Here is a 24,183-nt window from a genome sequence, read left to right as displayed (position 1 = left end):
TAAAAATATAAACATTAGTATCTACTTGTCTAGATCCATTTAAAAAAAACATTGATATTTTGGGGGATTTGTCTGGCGGTCCAGTGGTTAGGACTGTGCTTCCCAAGCAAGGGACACAAGTTTGATCCCTGGTTGGGGAACTAAGACCCCCACATGCTATGCAGTGCAGCCAAAAAAAAGAAAGAAAGAAATTGATATTTTATTGTGACTGTACTAAATTAAAAAAAGACGCTTACTTCTTGCAAGAAAAGTTATGACCAACCTAGATAGCATTATTGAAAAGCAGAGACATTACTTTGCCAACAAAGGTCCATCTAGTCAAAGTTATGGTTTCTCCAGTGGTCATGTATGGATGTGAGAGTTGGACTGTGAAGAAAGCTGAGCGCCAAAGAATTGATGCTTTTGAACTGTGGTGTTGAAGAAGACCCCTGAGAGTCCCTTGGACTGCAAGATCCAACCAATCCATTCTAAAGGAGATCAGCCCTGGGTGTTCTTTGGAAAGAATGATGCTAAAGCTGAAACTCCAATACTTTGGCTACCTCATGCAAAGAGCTGACTCATTGGAAAAGACTCTGATGCTGGGAGGGATTGGGGGCAGGAGGAAAAGGGAACGACAGAGGATGAGATGGCTGGATGGCATCACTGACTTGATGGACATGAGTTTGAGTGAACTCTAGGAGTTGGTGATGGACAGGGAGGCCTGGCATGCTATGATTCATGGGGTCGCAAAGAGTCGGACACGACTGAGCGACTGAACTAGAACTAGTACTAAATTTTAAAATTAACCCAGGAAAAAAATATAAATTAACATAGGAAGAACGAACACCTCTTCAATTTTTACTCCTCCCATCCACATACAAATGGCTTTTCATTTGTTCAAACCTACTTTTTTGTCTCTCAGGGCTATTTTTCAATGTTCTTCATATAAATTTGGCAAATTTCTTGTTAAATTGGTTACTGCCATGATAGCACAGAGGCCAAGACAGGAGGGGAAGTAGCAGCAGCATTGCCACCCCAGTAGAGAAGGAACTAAAATGGTATAACCCATTTGTAAAGCAATTTGAACCTTTTAAAATTCCACCTCTGATCACTTCATTTGCCAATTACTAGCAGTATCACTTTAGCCAAAATACCTAATAAATTTTGTGCTTCAGTTTCCTCATCTGTAAAATGGGTACAGCAATGACATCTACCTGTGGCACAGCAAACTATTAGCCAGTTCTTCACCTTTCTTAGCCAAGTCTTCTTGGGTGAAGTGTCCTTTCCTCCCCCTTGACTTTGAACTTCATCATATGACCAAGTGTCCTTTCCTCCCCCTTGACTTTGAACTTCATCATATGACCTGCTTTAACCAATGGAAACCTAGTAGATGGGATACCAATAGAAGCTTAGAAATGTGTTTTCACAGTAGGGCTTGCTGTCTCATGCCTCTAGAATCCCCCTGAGAAGAACATGCCCCAGCAACCTATTCCAAGGAAGGAGCTACATGAGGCAGAACCGCCCCAGCCAGCCTGATGAACATCGGCAGACGCCATGGCATCGTGAACCGAGGGAAGGTCAACGGGAGAGAGGGTCAGTAAACCTCCTCCCCCTTCTTTAACTCTGTGGTCCAGTCAAACCCTTCTGTCCCCAACATTCCCTGGTTCTCAGGCTCTGTGACGTCACAGACAGTCCCATCTCTGCTCTGCCAGCTGCAGGTGAGAGGGGCTCAAAGGTTGGGCCTGAGAGCAGGAAGAGTACTTTTCTGTATTTAAAGGGACAACATCTCCATCACTCCTAGGCACCTATCCACTTTGCTCCGGAAGCAGACACCATTACTCTTCGAATGACCCCACTGTTTCTCTCTCTGGGTCCCAATCTCCCCACCTGTGCTGAATGACCCCTAAGGGCTCCTCCAGCTCTAGGAGTCTTCCCCTCTGACCTCACTGATCTTTCTCGTTCTGGTTGAAGTGCTGTGGGGTCACGGGAGACCTGAAGTTCACAGCCCACTGGGGGCAAACCAACGGCCCTTTTCTTTAGCTCCTGCTTCCATCTAGAGGCTGTCATTGGTAGTGCAAGGAACACCACACCCACCCCACCCCAGCCAGCATTTCTCCTGGGAAGACAAAGCCCATGCAGATAAACTCGAGGATGTGTTGGAATGCGCCAAGGGCTCTGCAGAAGAATGAACAGGGACTGCCAGGGGAGGGGGAGGGCCATTTAAATAGGGTAAATAATTCAGGTGACTTGGCCAGAAGACCTCACCAGAAAGATGACCTTTAAGCACAGCCTTGAAAGAGGGAGGGGTGAGCTTGCGGATCTCTAAGGAAGGGCGTTGCAGGCCAAAGGTGGAGCATGGAGCATGTGCAAAGGCAGTCGTGGTGGGGTGTTGGGTGCAGCTGGATAAAGGAAGGATGAGAGGAGACCGCAGGGGTAGCAGTGAGACTGTGAATTTTTGAGGGAAGTCCCAGAGAAGGACTTCAGCATTTCCTCTGCCTCACACAAGAAGCCAAGGAGCAGAGGGGTGACACGATCGGACTTACACTCTCAGCTGTGTTGACACTAATGGAGACTGGGCTGGGAGAGGCCAGGAAGCCATTGCAACAATTCAGGTGAGAGATGGTGCTGGCTGGGAAGGGTGGGGAGCCGGTGCCCACGGTGAGGCCAGGAAATGAAGCCAGTGTGACGCTAGTAAAGACAGCCACCAAGACAGAAATTCCCAGCGTGCGGCTTTGGCCAGAGAGAAGAGGGAGCAAGGGCAGGAGATGACCAGGCATCTGGGAGAAAGAAAGGAGAAACTGGGACTGAGACAAGGACTTGCCGCTTGTGTCATCAGAGCCGGAAGGATCCCTGGAGAGAAGGTGCAGCCCAAGTGCCTCCTATTACAGACGGGAGCCTGGACTCAGAGCTACTGAGCAGGTGAGTGATGGAAGCAAGAGTTGAAGGAGCAAGGCTGAGCTGCGTTACCTATTCCAGTGGGACTGGAAAAAGTATGCACACTGAGCCAGCATCTATATGCACCTGCTACCCCAGTGGTCACTGTGCATAGTTAATCACTTACTCCTTTAAGGTGGGTACCACTCAACACTAGTATTTTCCAGGCAGGAAAGTGAGGCTCAAAGAGATTACAGAATCCACCCAAGAGCACAGACCTAGAAAGCAAAAGACAGATCTGACCCCTAAGCATAGGCTGGCCTGTGGGCGCTGCCAAAAGCCCTGGCAGAGAAGGGACTGGCTTTCTCTGGCTGTAGTCTTCTATTCATTTAGGAAACAGCCTTGTCCAGAGAACTGGGCCAGACTCTAAGATCTACTGATTTCAATAAGGCGACCCTGGGGTAAAGACTGGGCCTCCCAGGTGGCGCTAGTGGTAAAGAACTCGCCTGCCAATACAGGGAGTGCAGGAGCACAAGGGTTCCCTCCCTGGGTCGGGAAGATCCCCTGGAGGAGGGCATGGCAACCCACTCCAGTATTCTTGCCTGGAGAATCCCCATGGACAGAGGGGTCTCAAAGAGTCGGACCCGACTGAAGCCACTGAGCACGCACACACGTGGTAAAGACTGGCAGAGCAGAAGCAGTACTTCCCATGGTTAAGTGAATTTTGGGCAGAAGAGGGCATGGATCTGCTGGAGCCACAGGAGATTTGGGAGAGAAGAGGGGCGTGATATCTTGGGGGAGGCTAGTTCAGTATGACCCACTGCTTAAGTAACAATGGGCTTCTGGATTGAGGCCCAGAACCAGACATGGCAGTGCCCTTTCCTCTTCCCACCACCCACCAAAGCATGGTGTCAAGGATCTTTTGTTGCTGCTGCCCCGATGAGGGGTCTTCCACCACAGGTAGCTCCTACAGTCAAAATGCCTGCCAACAGCGTCACCCACGGACCTTCGGTAGGTTCCACGCATGGGTGTTGTAGTGCTTTGGTAAAAACACCGAATCATTTCTCTGGACTTCTGACTCCCCACCCAGCTTCTGCTCTGGGTCATTTCAGATTTCTTTCAAGTCTTTTGGGGGTGTGGTAAGGGATTTTTTTTATTCAAACCTATAACAGCACAGCTAAAAACTACATCAGTTATTAAATAGACACTTACTCCTTGGAAGGAAAGTTATGACCAACCTAGATAGCATATTCAAAAGCAGAGACATTACTTTGTCAACAAAGGTCCATCTAGTCAAGGTTATGGTTTTTCCAGTGGTCATGTATGGATGTGAGAGTTGGACTATAAAGAAAGCTGAGCGCCAAAGAATTGATACTTTTGAACTGTGGTGTTAGAGAAGACTCTTGAGAGTCCCTTGGACTGCAAGGAGATCCAACCAGTCCATCCTAAAGGAGATCAGTCCTGGGTGTTCATTGGAAGGACTGATGTTGAGGCTGAAACTCCAATACTTTGGCCACCTAAGGAGAAGAGCTGACTCATTGGGAAAGACCCTGATGCTGGGAGGGTTTGGGAGCAGGAGGAGAAAGGGATGACAGAGGATGAGATGGTTAGATGGTATCATTGACTCAATGGACATGAGTTTGGGTGAACTCCAGGAGTTGGTGATGGACAGGGAGGCCTAGCGTGCTGCGGTTCATGGGGTTGCAAGGGGTCGGACACAACTGAGCGACTGAACTAAACTGAACTGATGACGGACTTAAACCCTACATACCAGTCAGAGCTCAGTCTCAGCTACTTACTGTGCATGTCTCTGAATCTCTCTCTGAGCTTCAGCGTCTTCTCTGCAAAATGAGGATCATGACAATATACCACCTGCTTTTCAGGCTGTTAGGAAGATGAAATGAAGCGACATATATAAATGACTACAGCCCCACCCCAGCACTCAGTAGATGGTAATTGTGTATCCGTCAGAGTCAGGGCCAGACAGGCTGTGCTAAAGTGACAAAGAAATTCTAAGATCTCAATTCCTTAACCCAATTTGAGGTTATCTGTAGCTCGAGCAAGCAGAATATTTTTTTTAAGTCACTAATAATATGCAAATATCCCAAGGAGGATATGACCAAGACCATTTATTCACGTGTAATTCAAAGCCTTTACCCGGGATAAATATTTTCCTCCACTCTTTCAGATCTGAATGCAGACCCTCAAAGAAATAATATGTCAACAAGATACCAACATCGTCATCACCATCACTTCAACAATTTTGCGTTGAAGAAGTGTGTTCCTGGGAGACCCTGATTTGTATAGATGGCAGCCCCTCACATGCGTGTGAGGCTGCACGGTCACTAGAGTGTCTCCAGGAGGAAGAGGGTGGTGAACAGAGACCATGAAGACTGATTCAGAAACTCTCCAAGAGGAGCAGGTGATGTCTGAGCCATCCCTGTGCCACCAGCAAGAATCGCCTCAGCTCCTGGAAAAACCCTTAGGAGCTGCCTCCAATTAAAGTCCTTAGTTGCATCGTAGGCCTGTGTTCTTCCTCTTTTTTTCCGCTCTCCCAGCCCTATTTCTGAGATCCCCTTGAGTAGGGGACAATTAGAATCTGGCATCCCTGATGACAAAATGAGTTTTGATAAATGTCCATCCACAGAGGAATGGATAAAGAAGATGTGGTACATATATATACAAGGGAACATGACTCAGCCATTAAAAAGTGAAATAATGCCATTTGCAGCAACATGGATGGACCTAGAGATTGTCATATTGAGTGAAGTCAGACAGAGAAGGAGAAATGTTGTATGACATCCCTTAAATGTGGAATCTAAAGAGAAATTATACAAATGAACTTACTTACAAAACAGAGACTCACAGTCTTAGAGAACGAACTTGTGGTTGCTGGGGTAGAGGAAGGATGAGGTGAAGGGATAGGGAGTTTGGGATGGACGTGTACACGTTGCTGTATTTTAAATGGATAACCATCAAGGACCTACTGTATATTATTTAAAAAAAAAAAAAAACTAAGTAAAAGAAAACAACAAGGAAATGAGGCTTGATTCTAAAGCACTTTCAGTCACTCCTCACCCACCTGATGAAGGGCTTGGGAGAGGCTGGTCAGCGTGACGGGCAGCTCTAAATAGACGTGGCAATGCCTGTCTGGAGCTGGAGGGCACAATACTGCTCGCCTGCGCGAGACTCGATTTGGTGCTCGGGGCCCTGGTGAACAGCGGGGCAGGAAGCACAAAGCTCTGCAGGCAGCAGCCCTATAGAGATGCAGCGCATAGCACATGCAGATGTAGGAAGCTGTCTGTACTAAAACACAGAGCCTGCCAACATGAGTAACATGCAAGAGCCCCCAGGTGGCTTCAACTTTAGCCAGGGAGCCCGGCACAGAAGCACGTGGCTTCACATAGCAGACCACGATTTGGAAACAATAGCACTGGGAAATCTGGCAACCAACGTGGGGGGCGTGGTGGAAGGCTTCCTGGTGCTTGAGCTTCCTGAGAGTCAAAGGGAAAGAGGAGGCAGGAACGGTATTTCAGAAGAGGGGAACAAAATAGGCAAATCTGGGAAATAGAGACACAAGCTGATAGGAGTACAAGGTGGTGAAGTTCAATGTTTGGAAAGATGAAAGTGAAGACCTGAGCCAGGGCGTGGGGGGAGGTGAGGGGAACAGAGCGTTAAGAATCTTAAATCCAGGAAAAGACAGTTAGACTCTGTCTGGAAGGTAATGGGGAGTCAAGAAAGGTAATGTTTTGGCAATAGTTACATAGCCATATTTCTAGTTTTTGCAGTGTGAACATGGTGAGTTGTTAAGGCAACATTTACTCCTTGTGTCTGCCCCCAGCACAGAAGAATAAGGGAAGAGGATGTCTTACACCAGGATATCATAGATTACAATTCATACCTACAACAGAAAGGTCATCCTGGCTGCAATTTGAAGGATGTGCTGTTTGTAAAGGAGTGTGAGCAATCCTGGAAATGTATAAATCCGGTATATTGCTTACTTTTCTAAGTACTTTATAAGTATCAATTCACTTAGCGTAACAATCCAACAAGGACAGTACTGTTACTGCTCTGTTTTTACAAGTCAGGAAACTGAGATACAGTGCCTAAGTCTCTGCAAACTACACTAATAGTATCAGGGCTGAGATTTGAACCCGGGACTCCTGGTTCCAGATTCAGTACTCTTAACCAACTGGTTATGCTGCCCTTCACAATGATGGTAGAATGGCAGTCAGTGATTGCTTTTGGCTCCCAGCGGACTGTTTATTGCCTGCTCTTCAAACCTGGTGCTGGGCCCTTTGAAATCTTTCCCCTCGGCAGCTAGTGCAATGCCATGCTTTGTCATTACGGGGTGGTACAGACAGTGGTAGACACAGGGCTCTCCTTCTGCTCTGGGGAGCTCCTCTTAAGAAGGCTCCTGTAGCAGCTCCTTGGATATCTGGCTCTGGCAGTTCACATGGCTTCTCCCGCACCCAGATCCAGAAGCATGTGGTGGTGGTCAGTAACACTTAGCAGCCAGCAGCTTCTCCCATGCCTTCCCCCAGCAAATGGAGCAGTGCCTCCATCTCTCCGTGACAGCTAGAGATATCTACCTATCTATCTAGCACCCTAGAGGGCACATTTCTAGAACATTCTGTCAACATCGCATCTCAGACACTTCTCTGCATCCAGGGGGCCATAGCCATATCATTTCCAAGGTCCATACTTCAGCTAGGGATGGAGCGGGGGTGGGAGGGGGTCTCTTCCTTGGGGGCTCTATCTCAGCCCTTTGGTGGTGGCTATGCCTTAGATCTGCTATTTCTATATTCTTTATAAGAGATTACTTCTTATTAACTAATCCATTATTTCAACCCCCCATTAAAGTTAGTAATTCTCTATATTAAATGCCCTATATTCAAATGACTGTGTGTTTTCTGTCTTCTGATTGGCCCCTAACTGATACATCCAAAAAGAGGCTGCCTAAGCAATCAGGACAGACAGTGACATAGGTATGCACTAGGTCAGCAGCTCTAGGATGGAGAAGAGAGTCCCAAGTCACAATATATATCTCAGGTAAAGCCACACTCTAACTCAGAACCGTATAGGGAAGAAGATTCTGTACAGTGAGGTTCTTGATTTCTTTTGCAAAGCACAGAACTGAGAAAAGGGCGGCAGTGAGGCCAAGTTGACCGTGCACAGGCGATCGTGTCATCTTGGGCTATCTCAGCTAGAGGAGCCTATGGGACATCTAGGTGGCCACATCCAGAACAGCTTTAGAAATGTGTAGCAGGAAAAGGTAAAAGAACAATGGCTGGAAGGGAACCTCCAGAAAGCCCTAGGTTCCTCATGTCTTGGAACTGTTTCCTGCAACAGATACAGCACGTGATCTGCACATAAAAGAGGCTCCGTAAATGTCATCTCCTGCACTGAGAAGCCACTTCACAGAACCTGTCAAATGGCTCTTGGCCTCAGGATGATATCTTTCTTTAGAGGATTTTCAAATAATAAAAATAATAAGGAAGCCACAGTTGGGCCTCACCTCTGACTATGGCACATTAGCTGGTATCAGACTAACCCTCCTGCTGAGAGTAGCTTAAAAGCCTGTGGTTTCTTTTTCCTTAAATCTGTCTGAATGTATCAGAGAGCTACCAAGGCAGTGAGGACTTGAGGGGCCAAGATCCTGGAGAGAAATGAAGTCCAGAGAGATGAAATGGACATCAAGGTCTTCTTACCTACTCCAGGCACTTGCCAATTTCTAAAAAGAGTCTAGAAGGCTGAAAAAGTGGGCGGAGCTTCCAGCAGAATCACAGCTTTGAGGCTGGGGGCTCACCCTGGAGGAAAAGGATTGGCTGTTAAAAGCTTTTATAAAATAGGTTTCTAGTTAAAGTTCCTGAAGAGCGAGGACCTGAAAATCAATGCTAACCAGAAACAGACTAAATCTCACTAGGACTAAAACCCAGAGTCAAACTATTTCAACTTTACCTTTCTCAGAAGCAAAAATAAATCCTTTCTGAAGGAATATCCAGAGTCTTGTACATTTCTTCAATCCTTCATTTTTTTTAAGAGTCTAGCATTCAATCAAAAATTACCAGGCATACTAGAAGATCAGATCAACTGACCAAAAACAAAAGGAACATATTTACAGAAGAACCAGATATTGGAATTAGCCGATGTGGACTACTGAAGAAAAAAAATTTTTAATATTAAAAAAAATATATTGAAGAAAATAGATGATAGGATGGAAAATTATATCTGAGAACTGTAAACTATTTTAAAAATTAATTAAAAACTATAGGACTGAATATTACAATAGCTGAAATTAAGAACTCAACTGAAAGGACTTCCCTGGTGGTCCAGTGGTTAAGACTCTTCATTTCCTGTGCAGGGGGCTGCAGGTTCAATCCCACGTCTGGGAACTAAGATCCCCACATGCTGCATGATGTGGCCAAGAAAACAACAACAAAATCAAACAAACAAAAAACAAAAGAGAGTAAAAGTAATGGAGTGGAGATAAGTCAGTAAAAAAAAAAAAAAAACTCATACTAAATCTTGAAGAACCAAAAGAACAGAAAACACAAGAGTCTTAGAGATACAGTGATAAGACTTTAACACACATATCCTTAGAGTCCTAGAAGGAGACAAGAAAAAAAAAAAAGAAAGGTAGAAGCTATGATGAAAAATACTATGTCCCAGATTTCAAGATGTGCTCTGAACCCCAAACAGGATAAATATAAAGAAATCTATACCTAGGTAGATCAAAATACAATTGCTGAAATGCAAAGCAGAGAGAAAACTTTAAGAACAGCACAGAACTGACAAGTAGTGAAAGCCAATGACATCTTCCAAAGGTTGGGGGCAGAGGGAGTGGGGTAAGCTGTAGTACTCTGGAATTCTTGACTTCCCAAAAATTTCTTTCAAAAATAAAAACACAATAGAGACCTCTCAGCAAACCAAAACTCACTCTGTCACCAGAAGATCTGTACTGGAAGGAAAATACTAAGGGTGCTTTTAAATATAGTTAACACTATGCTACAGAACAATTCCAAAGGTAGTTTCTGGAGAAGGTGAAAGAGTCTAGATTAATGTGTAGAAATGCAGGAAGGGACAAAGAGTACCAACAAAGTAACACATGAAGAATAACAGAAAGTAAAGATGTGGATAAACCTAATGAACACCGACTATATAAAACATTAATAATGATGTCTGTTGTGGTTTACCATACAGCAAGAATTGAAACTCATTATAACCAGAGCATCACAGGCAGAAAAGGTGAGAGAGTTCTGAACTCTTTGGATTGTCCAGAAAGTGGTAGAAGGATTCTCTTGTAACATACTTGAATGTGTCAAGAATGTATGTTGTAATTTAGGGTACCACTAAGGGAGAAGAATGCATACCTCACAAGCTAATAATACACAAATCACAAAGCCTTAATGCAAATGAAGGCAAAAGAGTACAGAAAAAAGAACACAGAAAGGGAGAACCAGTAGAAAGTAAATAGTAAGATGGACTATTTAAGCTCAAATCTATTTAACATATCAGGAAACACACTAGACATAGCATAGTAAATATTGTAGTTAAAAAACAAAGACTGAATATTTTTAATCCCATGTTTATAAGAGGGGTATCTTAAATATAGGGATAGAGATAAGTTGAGACTAAAATTACGAAGAGATATACTATATAATCACTAACCAAAAGAAAGCTAATGTATCAGACAAAGTAGATTTTCAATTCAAAAATCTAGTAGAGATAAGGAGGGACATTTCATCAAGATAAAAGGGTCAAATCAGGCAGTTTTAATGATTCTAAATGTGTATGCATGGAATAAGAACAAAATTTGTCAGAAGTGAATTAAAATACATGTTCACACAAAAACCTGTACACAATTGCTCATAGCAGCATTATTCATAATAGGCAAAAAGTAGGTTCACTACCCCAAATGATGAATGGATAGACAAAATGTGGTGTATAAAAGAAATGGAATATTACAGGGTCATTAAAAAGGAGTAAAGTACTGATACATGCTACAATGTGGATGAATCTTGAAAATATTATGTTTCATGAAAAAACAGTCAGACCTAAAAAGCCACAAACTGCATGATTCCGTTTATACGAAATGTCCAGAACTGGAAAATCCATAGAGAGAAAAAGTAGATCAGTCATTGTCAAGTGCTGGGGAGAAGGCATAGGGGGTGACTGAATGGGTAGGGGGCTTTTTTTGGTGGGGAGAGGAAGAGGTGATGAAAATGTTCTAGAATTAATTAGTGGTAATGTTTGTGTAATCTTGTGAATATACGAAATATAACTGAATTTTATTCTTTAAAATGGTGAATTTTATGGCATATTAATTACATCTCAATATTTTAAACTCAGCAACTAAAACAAGAAAACTTGTCAAAAGCCAAAGGAGGAAACAGAAAATCTACAATCCTAGTTGGAAACTTTCCTCTCTTGATAGAACCAACCAACCAAATTCAGTAAGGATATAGATTTGAATAACGTAAGTAACATCTTACCAAATAGACACAGATAGAAAACAGCATGTAGCAGCTAAAGAAAAGACAGCGTTGGATGACGGAGGCCTTACTAGGGACCACACTATGAACCAGACCTGTGCTTTCCATGCATCACCTCAACTCATCTCCCTGTCATCACACACGCCCTTAACAGATGAGAAGCAACAGAGGGTGAGCATCCAGAATCTCCAACCAGCTTGTTCTTAAAACCCCGCTAGGCTTCTTCCAGTACTGAATTTCAGAGAGATCAGACTGGAATCTTTATGCTCATAAGTACACCTCACGGTGCTGGGGTAACTGAGCTCTGATGCAGAATGAATAAACATGAACTGTTAATGAACAATGTCATCCACAGAAACATACCTGAGGCACCTACAGCACACAAGACATCGTGAGAGAGAAAAAATAATAATGGCAGCCACAATTTATTGAGATTTTACTCAAGTTTGCAACTCACAGTTGTAAGCACTTTACAGTATTTTTCCTATCATTTAATCTTCACAATCAGTTGCCAGGTAGGCACACTTATCCCCACTCCACCTTAGAGGACTGAGACCCAAGGATGGGAGGCACCTCCCCTAAAGTGGCAGTCCTTGGATTTGAATACATGCGGCTCTGGAATCCAAGCCCTCCGCTCCCACTTCACAACACAGCACCATCTTCACCAACACCATACTTATCATTAACACAGAACCTTGAAACAGCCCACACGCTCTTTTATGGAATCTCATCTTCACAGCAACCTTGTAAGGTCTAGGCAAGACAGAGATCACAGAACTTTCTAAAAGAAGAAATGAGGCTTGAATGCAAAGAGATGTATCTTATGGTCATACCTGAATGGCCCATCTGCCCAGTGAGACCACCAGAAACTCTACAGAGAGGGAAAGGCCGGAAAGAACACATCAAGGGCCCTTTAAGGAGAAACTGCTGTTTTCTCAAAACACACACATTTTTATTCTCTATTATTATACTTACCAGGGCTTTGTGGTTGGATGATAAACGTGGGCTTCTACTGGTCACAGTCACAGCCCACACTTCCTCTGTGGCAGGTGGAAGAAGGCAGTGATCACTTTTATGAATAAATCTCATTAAGCAAAGCAGGCCACGGCATTGGCCGAAGAGAAATGCTTAAAACAGCCATTTCTAAGAGCTGGTCTATGCTCACGCTTTCTCTTCTCTGGCCCAGAGAAAATGGTCAGATTCATCTCTTACATGGTAAGTCAGCCACATAATTACAGTTCATGTTCACTAGAGTCATTTATAGAGTGAACTGACATTCAGAGAGGTTAACCTAGCCAAGGTCACACTGCTAAGAAGAAGCAGATCTAGGATGAGAATCCAGGTCTCCTACAACCCCATCCAAATGATTATCAAGCCTGGGGCACCTTATCTGTGTGAAGCTATAGAACCTTTCTACATGTAAACAAAGGCATAACAGACAGAAAGGCCAAGGGCAAGAATGGAACAGAAAATGCTGGAACTTTCCAGATATTTGACTTTGAAAGGGCCAATTAAAAAAAAAGAAAAATCCAAGCTACCCATTATACAGATGTGTAAACTGAGGACCAGCCAAAAATTACATAGCTAAAAGTGTCAGTTCAAGACCAGAACCCCAGTCTGTGCCAACTCTACTCATCATTCAACTGAGTACAGAGAGTGTTTTGCAAAAGCTATTATTGAGGTGACAAGCACTCAATCCACAGGCATTTCTTTTCCTTAGCAGGTCTAGGTCATACACAAAAAGTATAAGTCTTTGTCCTTGAGGGGTTTATGGGCTGGCTAGAAAAACAGGCCTGTGCACAGGAAATCAGAATCAATAACAAAACGGCAGTAAAGGCAGCTGCTGCTGCTAGGTCGCTTCAGTCGTGTCCAACTCTGTGCAACCCCAGAGACGGCAGCCCACCAGGCTCCCCCATCCCTGGGATTCTCCAGGCAAGAACACTGGAGTGGGTTGCCATTTCCTTCTCCAATGCATGAAAGTGAAAAGTGAAAGTGAAGTGTCTCAGTCGTATCCGACTCTTAGCGATCCCATGGACTGCAGTCCACCAGGCTCCTCCATCCATAGGATTTTCCAGGCAAGAGTACTGGAGTGGGGTGCCACTGCCTTCTCCAGTAAAGGCAGCAGCTACATCAAAAACTCAAAGGAGGAAATTCCCGGGGGGCCCAGTGGTTGAATCCGGAACTTTCACTGTAGAGGCCCAGGTTTAGTCCCTGGGCAGGGAACCATCCAGCATGCCATGTGACACAGCCCAAAGGCAAAATAATAATAGTAACTTTTTAAAAAGAGAGAATTTAAGGGAGGCAGAGTCAGGAATTCCCTGGAGGCCCAATGGTTAGGACCCAGTGCTTCCACTGCCAAGGGCCTGGTTTCAAGCCCTGGTAAGGGAACTCAGATATGCAAGTCCTATGGTGTGGCCAAAAAAAAAAAACAAGGTGAGATGATTTGGATTAATAGATTAAAGAGGTAATTTTAAAAAACAAAAAAATAGAAGTGGCAGAGATGTTGGAAGGCTTCCTGAAGGACGGTTAAGGACAGCTAGGCTTTAAAACATGCAAGGAGGAGGGGCAATATGGGGGAGGAGACTAAGAGGTACAGACTCCCATGTATAAAATAAATAAGCTACAAAGATATACTGTACAACACAGGGAATACAGCCAATATTTTATAATAACTATAAATGGAGCATAACCCTTAAAAATGAGGAATCACTACATTGTACACCTGAAACTTACATAGTATATCTTACATCAACTATACCTCAATTTTAAAACATCTTTTTTTTAAAAAAAAGCATGCATAGGAATCCAACAGATGCAAAAGAATAGCTATGTCAGTTCAGGAAATATTTTCAACCTATGAAGGATTTTTATGGGCAATGAGGCCAAAATTGCAGATGATGGCCAGGTCTTCAGCACTGGGGAGCCTTTAAATGCCAGGCTGGGGTCTTTAGATTCGGGCCCAGGGAACAATGGGTCTTCATATTTTTTCAGAAGCAGAGCACCTGGAAGCCTCTGAGCTCTTCATGGAATTCCACGAGGGAGAGATCTCGCTTCACTGCAGGACAGCGTTAGTGTGAGGGAACAGGACTGCCGTTCTCTGTCTGCGGTGAGACCACACCCACAGGCGTGTGTGCCTTGGAACAAAGTAAGTCCTCTGATCAGACAGGATCAGTCTCTTCCAAATCTCATTAGTTACATACTGTTCGTTCCTTCCTTCTGTCTCCTGAAGGCCTGCGTGCTAGCAGATAAGCCCAAGTGACATCGTTTTTTCAGAAAATGTAGGGCAAAAACAACTTAAAAGTGGAGAACATTCTGAGAATTTACTTCTTTGCTTCAGATTGGGAAGGGGGCATCTTATAATTTAAGGGGCTCGAGGCAACGCCACATAGAGCAGAGTCCTCCCAGAGTCTCCATCTGACGCAAAGCAGGTGAGGACTGGAGCATCGCCTGAGAGCCAGCTTTGGGCCCACTTTCAGCCCCGTCTGGTCATCTTCACATTTTCGGGGCTCAGCAGACAATGAAAGGGATGGGCGAGGGGCCCCTTCCACTCATGCCAACGGTTCTAAGCAGCACAGAAAGTAGCTCAGAGTGGGACCATCGGCTTCTGCAAAGGCCAGGGGTCAGCGTGGACTGTCGACAAGCCATTTTGGTGCAGGGTCCTGGAGTGAACACCGGATCCCCAGTGCTGACATGACTGACAGCCTCAGGGCACCCCAGAGCCTCGCCGTCAGCCGCCCCGGGGCTGCAAAGCCTCCCTGACCTCTCACCTTCAGTCCTGGAGGAAGAGGAGTACCTTCGTTCCAAGGTCACCTGGTCAGGAATGGGCAGCACCCCGTGCCCAGGATATAGGCCTCTATGAGCTGGCAGGGGCATGGAATCCTTGGAGAGTCCATGTGTCGTGTCCCCAGTGACTGGGGAAGCTGAGAGGTCACGAGGAGGCGGGTGTAGTAGCCACCAAACACCGCTAGCAGCTGCTGGGCCATTTCCTGGAAGAGGCAGGGAAGCAGAGTGAGGCCCACAGAGAAGTATCTAAAGAGTGAGGAGAAAGCCAAGTGGTCCTCGGCTTTGACACTGGTCACGCAGTGACACTCACTAAGAAGAACCCAGCCAGGCCCTCAGCCAGGGTTCTTGAAAGATGCCTGAACGGGTCCGGAACTCCAGCTCTCAAGCTCTGTGGGGCTACTGCAGTCTCAATTTCCTCATCTCCAAGGTGGGTAACCTAACTGCTAGTAGGCGATAATATGCACAAAAAAGCTTCCCTAGCGGCTCAGACGGTAAAGCATCTGCCTGCAATGTGGGAGACCTGGGTTCGATCCCTGGGTTGGGAGGATCCCCTGGAGAAGGAAATGGCAACCCACTCTAGTACTCTTGCCTAGAAAATCCCATGGACGGAGGAGCCTGGCAGGCTATATAGTCCATGGGGTTGCAAAGAGTCGGATACGATTGAGCAACTTCACTTTCACTTTCATGCACAAAAAAGCTAGGGAGCACTACAGAAATTACCATTAGCTTATAACAGCCAATTGCACACACACATAGATACACACTGTCTCTTTCTCTCTCTTCTTCCAGTTTCAAGTGATTTTGTAAAGTACAGAGGTCAAAGTAATACACCTGAAGAGAAGCACCAGTAAACGGAGGCAGGGTTGGGAATATCCCTATGACGGCAGATTCTTCAATTTACACAGGGTAGTACCTGCTGTATTACTTCAGGCTAGTACTCCTATATTAAAAGTGCTCATCGAGGCTACCAGATCACGCTTCTCTCCTCTATGCTGTGTGAGCCCCCTAGAGAAAATAAAGGATGCTCTGATCCAGGGAAAGCGGGGTTCAGGGCCTGACTCAGTTGGATATTTAGGAGCAAAAAAAGGCTGAGCCTAAGAGCGCGAGGGGACCGTCCCCGTCCCACTGAGAACCTGCCTTCACTTCCTGCCCTCATGCATGTGAGAGGAGCAGGTTTCTCTGCAATAAACTGCAATGAGTCATTTCACCCCGTTCACTCATTTGTTTCTGTTTGTTTGTTTGCTGGCTGAGGCCAAAGACCTCTTCAATCAGAGCTGTGTGTACAAAGGATCTGACACAAGACAAACACAGTATGATTCCACTTAAAAGAGGCACATACAGCAATAAATTCAGGAAGCCCAGGTGGCTCAGTGGTAAAGAATCCACCTGCTGATGCAGGAGACCCAGGTTCAGTCCCTGAGTCAGGAAGATCCCTTGGAGAAGGAAATGACAATCCACTCCAGTATTCTTGACTAGAAAATTCCATAGACAGAGGAGCCTGGTGGGCTACAGTCCATGGAGTCGCAAAGAGTCAGATAAGACTGAGTGACCAAGCACGTGTGTGTGTGTGTGTGTGTGTGCGTGTTAGTCGCTCAGTCACATCTGACCCTATAGACTGTAGCCCGTCAGGCTCCTCTGTCCATGGCATTCTCCAGGCAAGAATACTGGAGTGGGTTGCCATGTCCTTCTCCAGGGGATCTTCCCGACCCAGGTATTGAACCCAGGTCTCCTGCATTGCAGACAGATTTTTTTTACCACTGAGCATACACACAGAGCAATAAATTCATAGAGACAGAAAGTAGCATGGTGGTTCCCAGGGGCTGGGGAAGGTAAGAGAGTTTGTATTTTAATGGGTATGTGGTTTCAGTGATGCACAATGAAGATAAGAAGGGTTTGGAGGAGGATGCAGTGATGGTTGCACAACAATGCGAATGGACTTAAATGCCCTTGAAATACATACACTTACAAAGAATTACGGTGGGAAATTTAATATTGGGTATATTTTATTGCAATAGAAAAAAATTTAAGTTAAAAAAAAAAAGAACTGGAAAAATTGTTTACTGCATGCTCTTATTAACACATTTGGTCTCCAAAGTTCCATCCACCAGTCTGGCAGCTGGGATTCCAGGGAAGATGCTCTAGCTCCTTAACGTGCAGCACAGCTTAGGTGGTAGCACCCAATAGAACTTTGGAGCAGGAGGAAATGGAATTCAACAGAGATGCATATAAGATTTCAATATCTAACTGCAATTTAAAGAGATAGATTGATGACAGACTGGCTGATAAACAGATTTTAAAATGACCCAAATACTTATCAACATGCTCATGTTTAGGTAGGCTTACCATCTATTGACACACAACTACACATCCCATGGAACTACACACAAAAAAAATACCAAGATATTTTTTAAATGGGGGGGTACCTGGTAAGTATTTTTTATTTAAAATTTTATATTTATTTTCCTCTTTCAGAGATCTTTCACCTGCAGCCAGTCTGAAGGTAATGCAGTAAGGTGTGGGTTACACCCAGGCTGTTTATGTCGGTACAGTTAGGGATCAAAAAAAGTGGGAATATCAGCTCAGCCACCCTGGGACAGACCGGAAACAAGTCACTTCACTTTGCTGAGCCATTTCCTCAGCAGCAAAAGACAGAAAATCGAAACATCTTTCTGGCTGTGCTAGAGTGAGGATTTATTAAAGGAACTTATGGAAAGAAAGCCCAGTGTGCAGTACTCAGTGAATGCCATCAATGTCACTATCATTATCATTATTCAAAAAGCAGAAACTAGCTCTGTTGGATCAGTGTTTCCTCAGAGTTATCCTTTGTGCTAGAAAAATGCTGAAAACATCAAACAGCCTACCACTTACTAATTCAGATTGAGCTTTGCACCCATTTACTTCAAAATTGATTAACATAAGGAAAGAAACTCAACAAGAAAATTTGCCTCCTGGAAATCATAGGCTGGTTTCCGCCCTGGATTCTGCCATATTCTCCCTTGTTATGTGACCTTGGGTAAGTCAGCTGACGCCCTGGAAGTTTATTTCACCCAACAAGAAAAAAGGGAAAATAACCCATATTTTAGAGGAAATGCTAAAGAATTTTATGCATGACAAAAATCTATAAAAATGTAAGAGGTTATTATAACTATTTATCTGCCTTTCACACACACTGGGTTCCTCCTAAAATATGACAGTCTGGCCCAGGCTGAGACTTGGGCATAGATTGTACTTTCCCTCACTACGTTGTAAGGGCAGCTACTTTAAAAACATGTGCACACGCACTGAGACTTGATATTCATGACAGGAAATTGTATTACTATTGGTTTGAGTGAATTTGAAAAAAATCATTTAAAAGACCCATCATAGTTAATGGGCTATTTCACATAAACCCAGACATGCATGCGCAAGAAAGAATGTGACCTTATATTTTCAGCTCTTTGAAGAGATTAATATATTTATCATTTTCTCTCATAATGGTCCTATTTGCAGGCTCCCCACTCCCCATCCATGCAAAAGGTAAAGTCTGGACTGGACTAGACTTTTCATCTCCAAATCTATCGGCAAAAAACCAAAGGCAAGTGTTCTCCTGTATCACACCCTGCCGGAGATCACCCCTCGCTGCATGTCATCCAAACCGTCTGTCCTCATGGTGAGAAGGGGGTTCCACAAGCTGCAAACCATATTACCAGGCTTCTGGTCTACCAGCTCTTAGCCATCCCAAACAAACAGCTTAGCTAGCAGGACCTAATAGAACTTTGGAGCAGGAGGAAATAGAATTCAATAGAGATGCACATAAGATTTCAATATCCAACTACAATTTAAGGAGATAGATAAATTGATGATGGATTAGTTGATAAACAGATTTTAAAATGACCCAAATATTTATCAGCATGCTCATGTTGAGGTAGGCTTACCATCCATCAACACACAACTACACATCCCATGGAACTATACAAAAAAATACAAAGATATTTTTTAAATGGGGGGGTACCCAGTAAGTATTTTATATTTAAAAATTTATATTTATATTCCTCTAAGCTATCTTTTGGAGAAGGCAATGGCACCCCACTCCAGTACTCTTGCCTGGAAAATCCCACGGATGGAGAAGCCTGTAGGCTGCAGTCCATGGGGTCGCTAAGAGTCGGACACGACTGAGCAACTTCACTTTGACTTTTCACTTTCATGCATTGGAGAAGGAAATGGCAACCCACTCCAGTGTTCTTGCCTAGAGAATCCCAGGGATGGGGGAGACTGGTGGGCTGCCATCTATGGGGTCGCACAGAGTCGGACATGACTGAAGCGACTTAGCAGCAACAGTAGCAGCAAGCTATCTTTTAAACTGCTGCAGTGAGGAAAAAAAATATTAAAAAAACTAGTAGGCTGGAAGAGGTGTATTGTCCCAACCAACTCAGTAAAGGCACATCCCCAGGAATCTACAGTAGAACTTGAGAGCCATGCACGGACTCTATGCAAACACCCGGTGAAGGAGGGCGGCCCTACCAGCCCAAGTGCCTGTTACCTCCGGCTCAGCCTCAGGAACAAGCTGGCGAAGTTCAGTCTGTATGAGCGGCTTCTCCGTGGAACCCGGACGGTCGGGCAGGAGAGGAGTTTCCTCCAGCAGGTTCTCTGGCCCCTCATTGGCTGTGGGGCTTACCCCAGTCTCCATGACAACACACAGCTGGCTCAATCTGCTTCTCAGCAAGGACTACGAGGGAAACAGAGAGGGGCTCAGTGGTGTCCTCAGTTGGGTGGATGTAGGAGGCCGGGTGGCTAGCCAAGCATCAGACCCACAGAGGATGGGTGGACCGTCTACAGATTCAGATGCCAACCTCAGGAGACCCTGGAGCTGAGCCACATTGGAGAGATCAGATAATTCCTGCAAAAATACAGTCAGAAGCACTTTTCCTTCCATGCTCTCATCTGTTCCTCAGAATAGCCTGGGATATGGGAATCTTTACCCATATTTGCAGATGAGCAAACTTGAGCTCAAAGGCCTTCTCCTAAGCCACACAGGGACTAACTTAGCTGGATCGGGGCTAAGCCACAATCCTGACTTCAAGACCAACTACAGCACTTTCGGGACCAAGGAAATGGGTCCCACGAAAGAAGCACAGGGCTCGAGGATGGGAGGGCTGGGCCCCGAATCCAGCATTTCCAGCTGGCTCTGGGCCTTCTCAGAGCCTCAGTTTCTGCTTCTGTGTAGGTGAAGCAAAATCTCCCTGTTCCTCCTCAAAACACTGAAAATTCTGAACAAGGGAAAGTCACCTAAATATATGGTATTTTCCTCTGCCAGAATCTTTATCATTGTTGTCGTGATACATGAAATCTATTATTTATTACTATTATTATAATTAAAATAAACATTCACTATAAGAAATGTGGCAAATGCAACTAGTTATAAAGGAAGAGAAAAACGGCCATAATATCCTGGGCAAAAACAGCCATGATTCCACAGAGGTATTCTTCCTTCCAAGTAACTTTTTCCTTAGACATTTTTCCAACACTGAGATAATGCAATCTATACAATTTAGCCTCCTGGTTTATTTTCTTCTTTTGTTTTTCACTTAAGGTATCTTACTTACCTCTTGGCTCATCTTCATCTCTCGAATGTGATCAGACAAAAACTGCGCACAGGTCTCCAGGTCAAAATAGACAAACCAGAGCTGGGGAGAGAAGCAGTCATGACCACAGAGGACAAAGCCCACGGGACCTTGAACTCTCCATCCCCAAGACGGGCCTCACCCCCTGCCTCCTCCCCACAGGCCCGCCCTTCTGGGGATGACCAGATTCACCCTGGTCTCAGATGGGAGCCATTCTGCTGTCTCTCATAGTTCCCCTACATGACCGATCCCCTTTGGATGACTGGCAGACAAATGGCTTTGTGTGCAAAATTCGGAAACTGTCAAACCCTGTCCCAAATGGCTGAAGTCCCATCTCTCTCAAGTCGCTGAACATCCCAGATAAACTCTGGACCATCCTGGACATCACATATCCACCTGGGATGAACACTGTGTGTACCCCTCTATCCACAGTGGTTGGGATGCCCTTCTGTCTGGAACCTATCAAACAAGTGAAACCCTTCGGAGCTGTCACCTCCACTGGCCGTGGCCATGTCAGAGGTCAACAACCTAGGGGCTCTGGAGGCAGGAGCGACTAAGAAGTCTGCTGGCCCCTCGCCATCACCTCCCCTTCCACCTCCACCTCCACAGTCCCCAAGAGGCTGGGGTAAACTCAGCCAGGTGGAAATCCTCCATGTTCACACATCACAACCTGAGTTCTGCAAGAAACCACTGGCTCCTGGCCCACGCCCCTGGCCACAGACCCGCTCCTCTGGATCCCGGGCCTCCCTCTTCCTGGTGAGACCCAAGGTCACATCTCTCCCACTACCTCACCCCCAAGGGAATATTTGGATTACTTTTTTACTTTTTATCATGAACATATATACACAGAAGAAGAGCACAGGAAGTCATTAACTTCCAGTTACCCATCATCTTGGTTCAGTGATTATCTCTTCATGCTACGCTTATTTCATCTCTACCCTCACCCATTACTCACCCTGGACCCCTCCATGCCCCACATCCCCCCCAAAAAAATCCATTATATCACCCCGTCTCAAGATGCTACTTTGCAACTGAAAGAACCTGGTTTTTTAAAAGATGTGTCCACTCCTTAGTCAATCCAGCCAGCCAGCCATACATCCAACTAACACTTGCCAAGTCGCTCCTCTGTATCAAATGATAAAAGAGGATTTAGAGACAAATGAGGCTGAAAGGACCCCCAGATTCAAGAAGCTCCTGACCTACACTATCACGCTTGACCTACCAGTAGTCTAGTGATCAAGTTCACCCTTGGTGTCAAGCAAGATCGCTTTACATCCTACACCATCTCGGGCGTGCTTCGTAAACTCAGGACCTGCCTATGTCTGTTCTCTGCCATAGCCTCAGTACCTGGAACAGTGCCTGGCACATTGTGGGCTCTCAGTAAATATTTTGGGGATGTACAGGTCATGTGCCCAATGGGCTTCCTACCAAAGACCACCTGTACCCCCACCCCGGGCTCCCACTGGGTGAGAGGCAGGCATGACACTGACTGAGGAGATGCACCCATCCCACTGGCAGAGCCCAGCCAGGATCAGGAGCCCTGAGCCTCTTCCAGCCTGGCTGTGTCCCAGACCCACTGTGTGACCTCCTTCTGGTCGCTTCAGATCTCGCATTTCCCTGGAGCCAAGGAAACAACCAAGCCAGGGGCACACGGCCTTCAGGGTCTGACCTGCCTCTCCAGGGACCTCATCTGGACACTGAGGGCTTGAAACAGGGGAGGCCCCATCTCTCTGCTGAATAAATGTTGAAGGCAGAATGTAGCTTGGCTTCCTTCAAACTGTCCTTCCAGTCCTGCCTTGTGGAGGTTCTAGGCTGCTGCTAACCACAAAGAGAGGAGTCTCCAGAAGAGGACACGGGAGCAGGGAGGAAGGAAGGGCTGCTGATGCCGTCTCTGTTAGCAGACCCGGGCAGACACTGCACAGACCTGGGGAGCCCGGCCTCAAAGCTCCCACAGGAGGGGTCGCTCAATGATGCGGTACCTGAATCACACTCTGACAACCTTCCACCGTGTCCGTCACCCCCAGCAGCACCCGGTGTCTCAGTAGGGCTCCGTTGGCAGCTGTCAGCCTGAGGTCTGTGTTGGTGTTGGCCTAGAAGACAAACACCAGCCTCACGGCCTGAACTTCACGTTGTCGGGGCACTCCTGGGCCCAGGTAATAACCACGCACTGTCCCAGCCCGAGACACCACGGGACAATCTTGGTCTTTAAGACACAGCCACTGTCTCCCCTATACAACAGACTGTGGGGTTGTTGGGACAATAAATTCAACAGTGTCAGCAAGCCTGGGGTGAAGCCCAGCTCCACCACTTCTGGGAAGTGTGGTCTTGGTCAGCTGTGTCCCTTCTCTGAGTCTCGCTTTCTCCAGTTCTGAATAAGGATAAAAAGTGTCCCCAGCCCTTAGGAAGGTGGTGAGATTGAATTGAGACTGTGTGTGTGAAGCACTTCACCTAGTGCCCAGGACACAGTCATATGCCACAGGTATCTGCAGGAGGAGGGGCTCCTGCCTCTCCCAAACAGGGGAAACCAAAGCGGTGTGTACAAATGCTGAGACTCTCAAGGATGTTGTGTGATGCAGGTTGAACACAAACAATCAGAGTGACGACGGTCAGGGAGGGGGATCTGCATGGTCCTGAGTGACAAGGGATTTGAGAAGAAGTCCTTGAGCTGAGGCTCAAAGGAAGACGTAAGGAAGGCTGTGTGACCACAGACCAGTTACTTAACCTCTCTGAGCTTTGGTTTCCCCACTAGTGAAGAGTTAATATGTTATGTAATACCAGGTAGGATTATGCGCTCCCCTTGTGGCTCAGATGGTAAAGAATCTGTCTGCAACGTGGGAGACCCAGGTTCAATCCCTGGGTTGGGAAGATCCCCTAGAGAAGGGAATGGCAACTCATTCCAGTATTCTTGCCTGGAGAATTCCATGGGCAGAGGAGCCTAGCGGGCTACAGTTGGACACAACTGATCAACTAACGCACACACACAAGTAGGATTACAAGCACTGCATGTATTACATCATTTAGTTCTCCCAGCAATCCTATGAGGAGCTACAATTATCACCCCATTTTACAGACGAGAGAACTAAAGCCCCAAGAGGTTAAGCCATAAGTCACCCCAGGTTGTAGGGCTAGCAAATGGTAGGGGTATCCTGCCTTCTTGTCAGGTTGTTGGGCATAGGTATCAGGCCCCAAATACAGAACACATAATAAGTGCTCATTAAATGATGGCCCTATTAGAAAGTAAAGGATCCTGGAGGATCAAAAAACAGTGATGACAGAAGAGCCATTATGCACCTGGGGCCTCCATGCTGCACCTAAGAGGAAAAACAGTTTTGCTCATCTCTCTGCCCTATGCCCAGCACATCCCCTGGCACTTGCTGAGCCTTCATGAATATCAGCTGAATAGGGAAGAAACGGAGGGAGTAGGCAGAAACCCACAGCAGGCCTCCCTGAAC

At 45.6% G+C, this 24,183-nt stretch overlaps 1 protein-coding gene and 1 long non-coding RNA gene across 10 annotated transcripts in view; one reads left to right on the top strand and one right to left on the bottom strand.

Annotated features, from left to right (window-relative positions):
- Nucleotides 1-24,183, bottom strand: part of TMEM268 (transmembrane protein 268) — an 82,963-nt gene that overhangs the window by 43,967 nt on the left and 14,813 nt on the right. For 4 of the 9 annotated variants that reach the window (XM_025279198.3, XM_044940509.2, XM_025279200.3 and 1 more), the window contains exons 6-10: nucleotides 22,711-22,821; nucleotides 21,773-21,856; nucleotides 20,714-20,794; nucleotides 19,651-19,836; nucleotides 13,467-15,334 (exon numbers count right to left, since the gene is read on the bottom strand). In XM_025279198.3, coding sequence (XP_025134983.3) covers nucleotides 15,155-15,334; nucleotides 19,651-19,836; nucleotides 20,714-20,794; nucleotides 21,773-21,856; nucleotides 22,711-22,821 — 642 coding nt within the window. In that variant the 3' untranslated portion in view covers nucleotides 13,467-15,154. Of the gene's footprint in view, nucleotides 1-13,466; nucleotides 15,335-19,650; nucleotides 19,837-20,713; nucleotides 20,795-21,772; nucleotides 21,857-22,710; nucleotides 22,822-24,183 lie in introns of those variants that run through there. The other 5 variants (XM_025279205.3, XM_025279204.3, XM_025279201.3 and 2 more) reach the window with 4 other exon arrangements.
- LOC102411744 lies at nucleotides 1,211-5,375 on the top strand. Its single transcript, XR_006550177.2, has 2 exons — nucleotides 1,211-1,572; nucleotides 5,042-5,375. It is a non-coding gene; the product is annotated as an uncharacterized LOC102411744 (long non-coding RNA).

This window comes from Bubalus bubalis, chromosome 3 (assembly GCF_019923935.1).
Source record: "Bubalus bubalis isolate 160015118507 breed Murrah chromosome 3, NDDB_SH_1, whole genome shotgun sequence".
NCBI lineage: Eukaryota > Metazoa > Chordata > Mammalia > Artiodactyla > Bovidae > Bubalus > Bubalus bubalis.
This window is presented reverse-complemented; position numbering and strand designations above follow the sequence as displayed.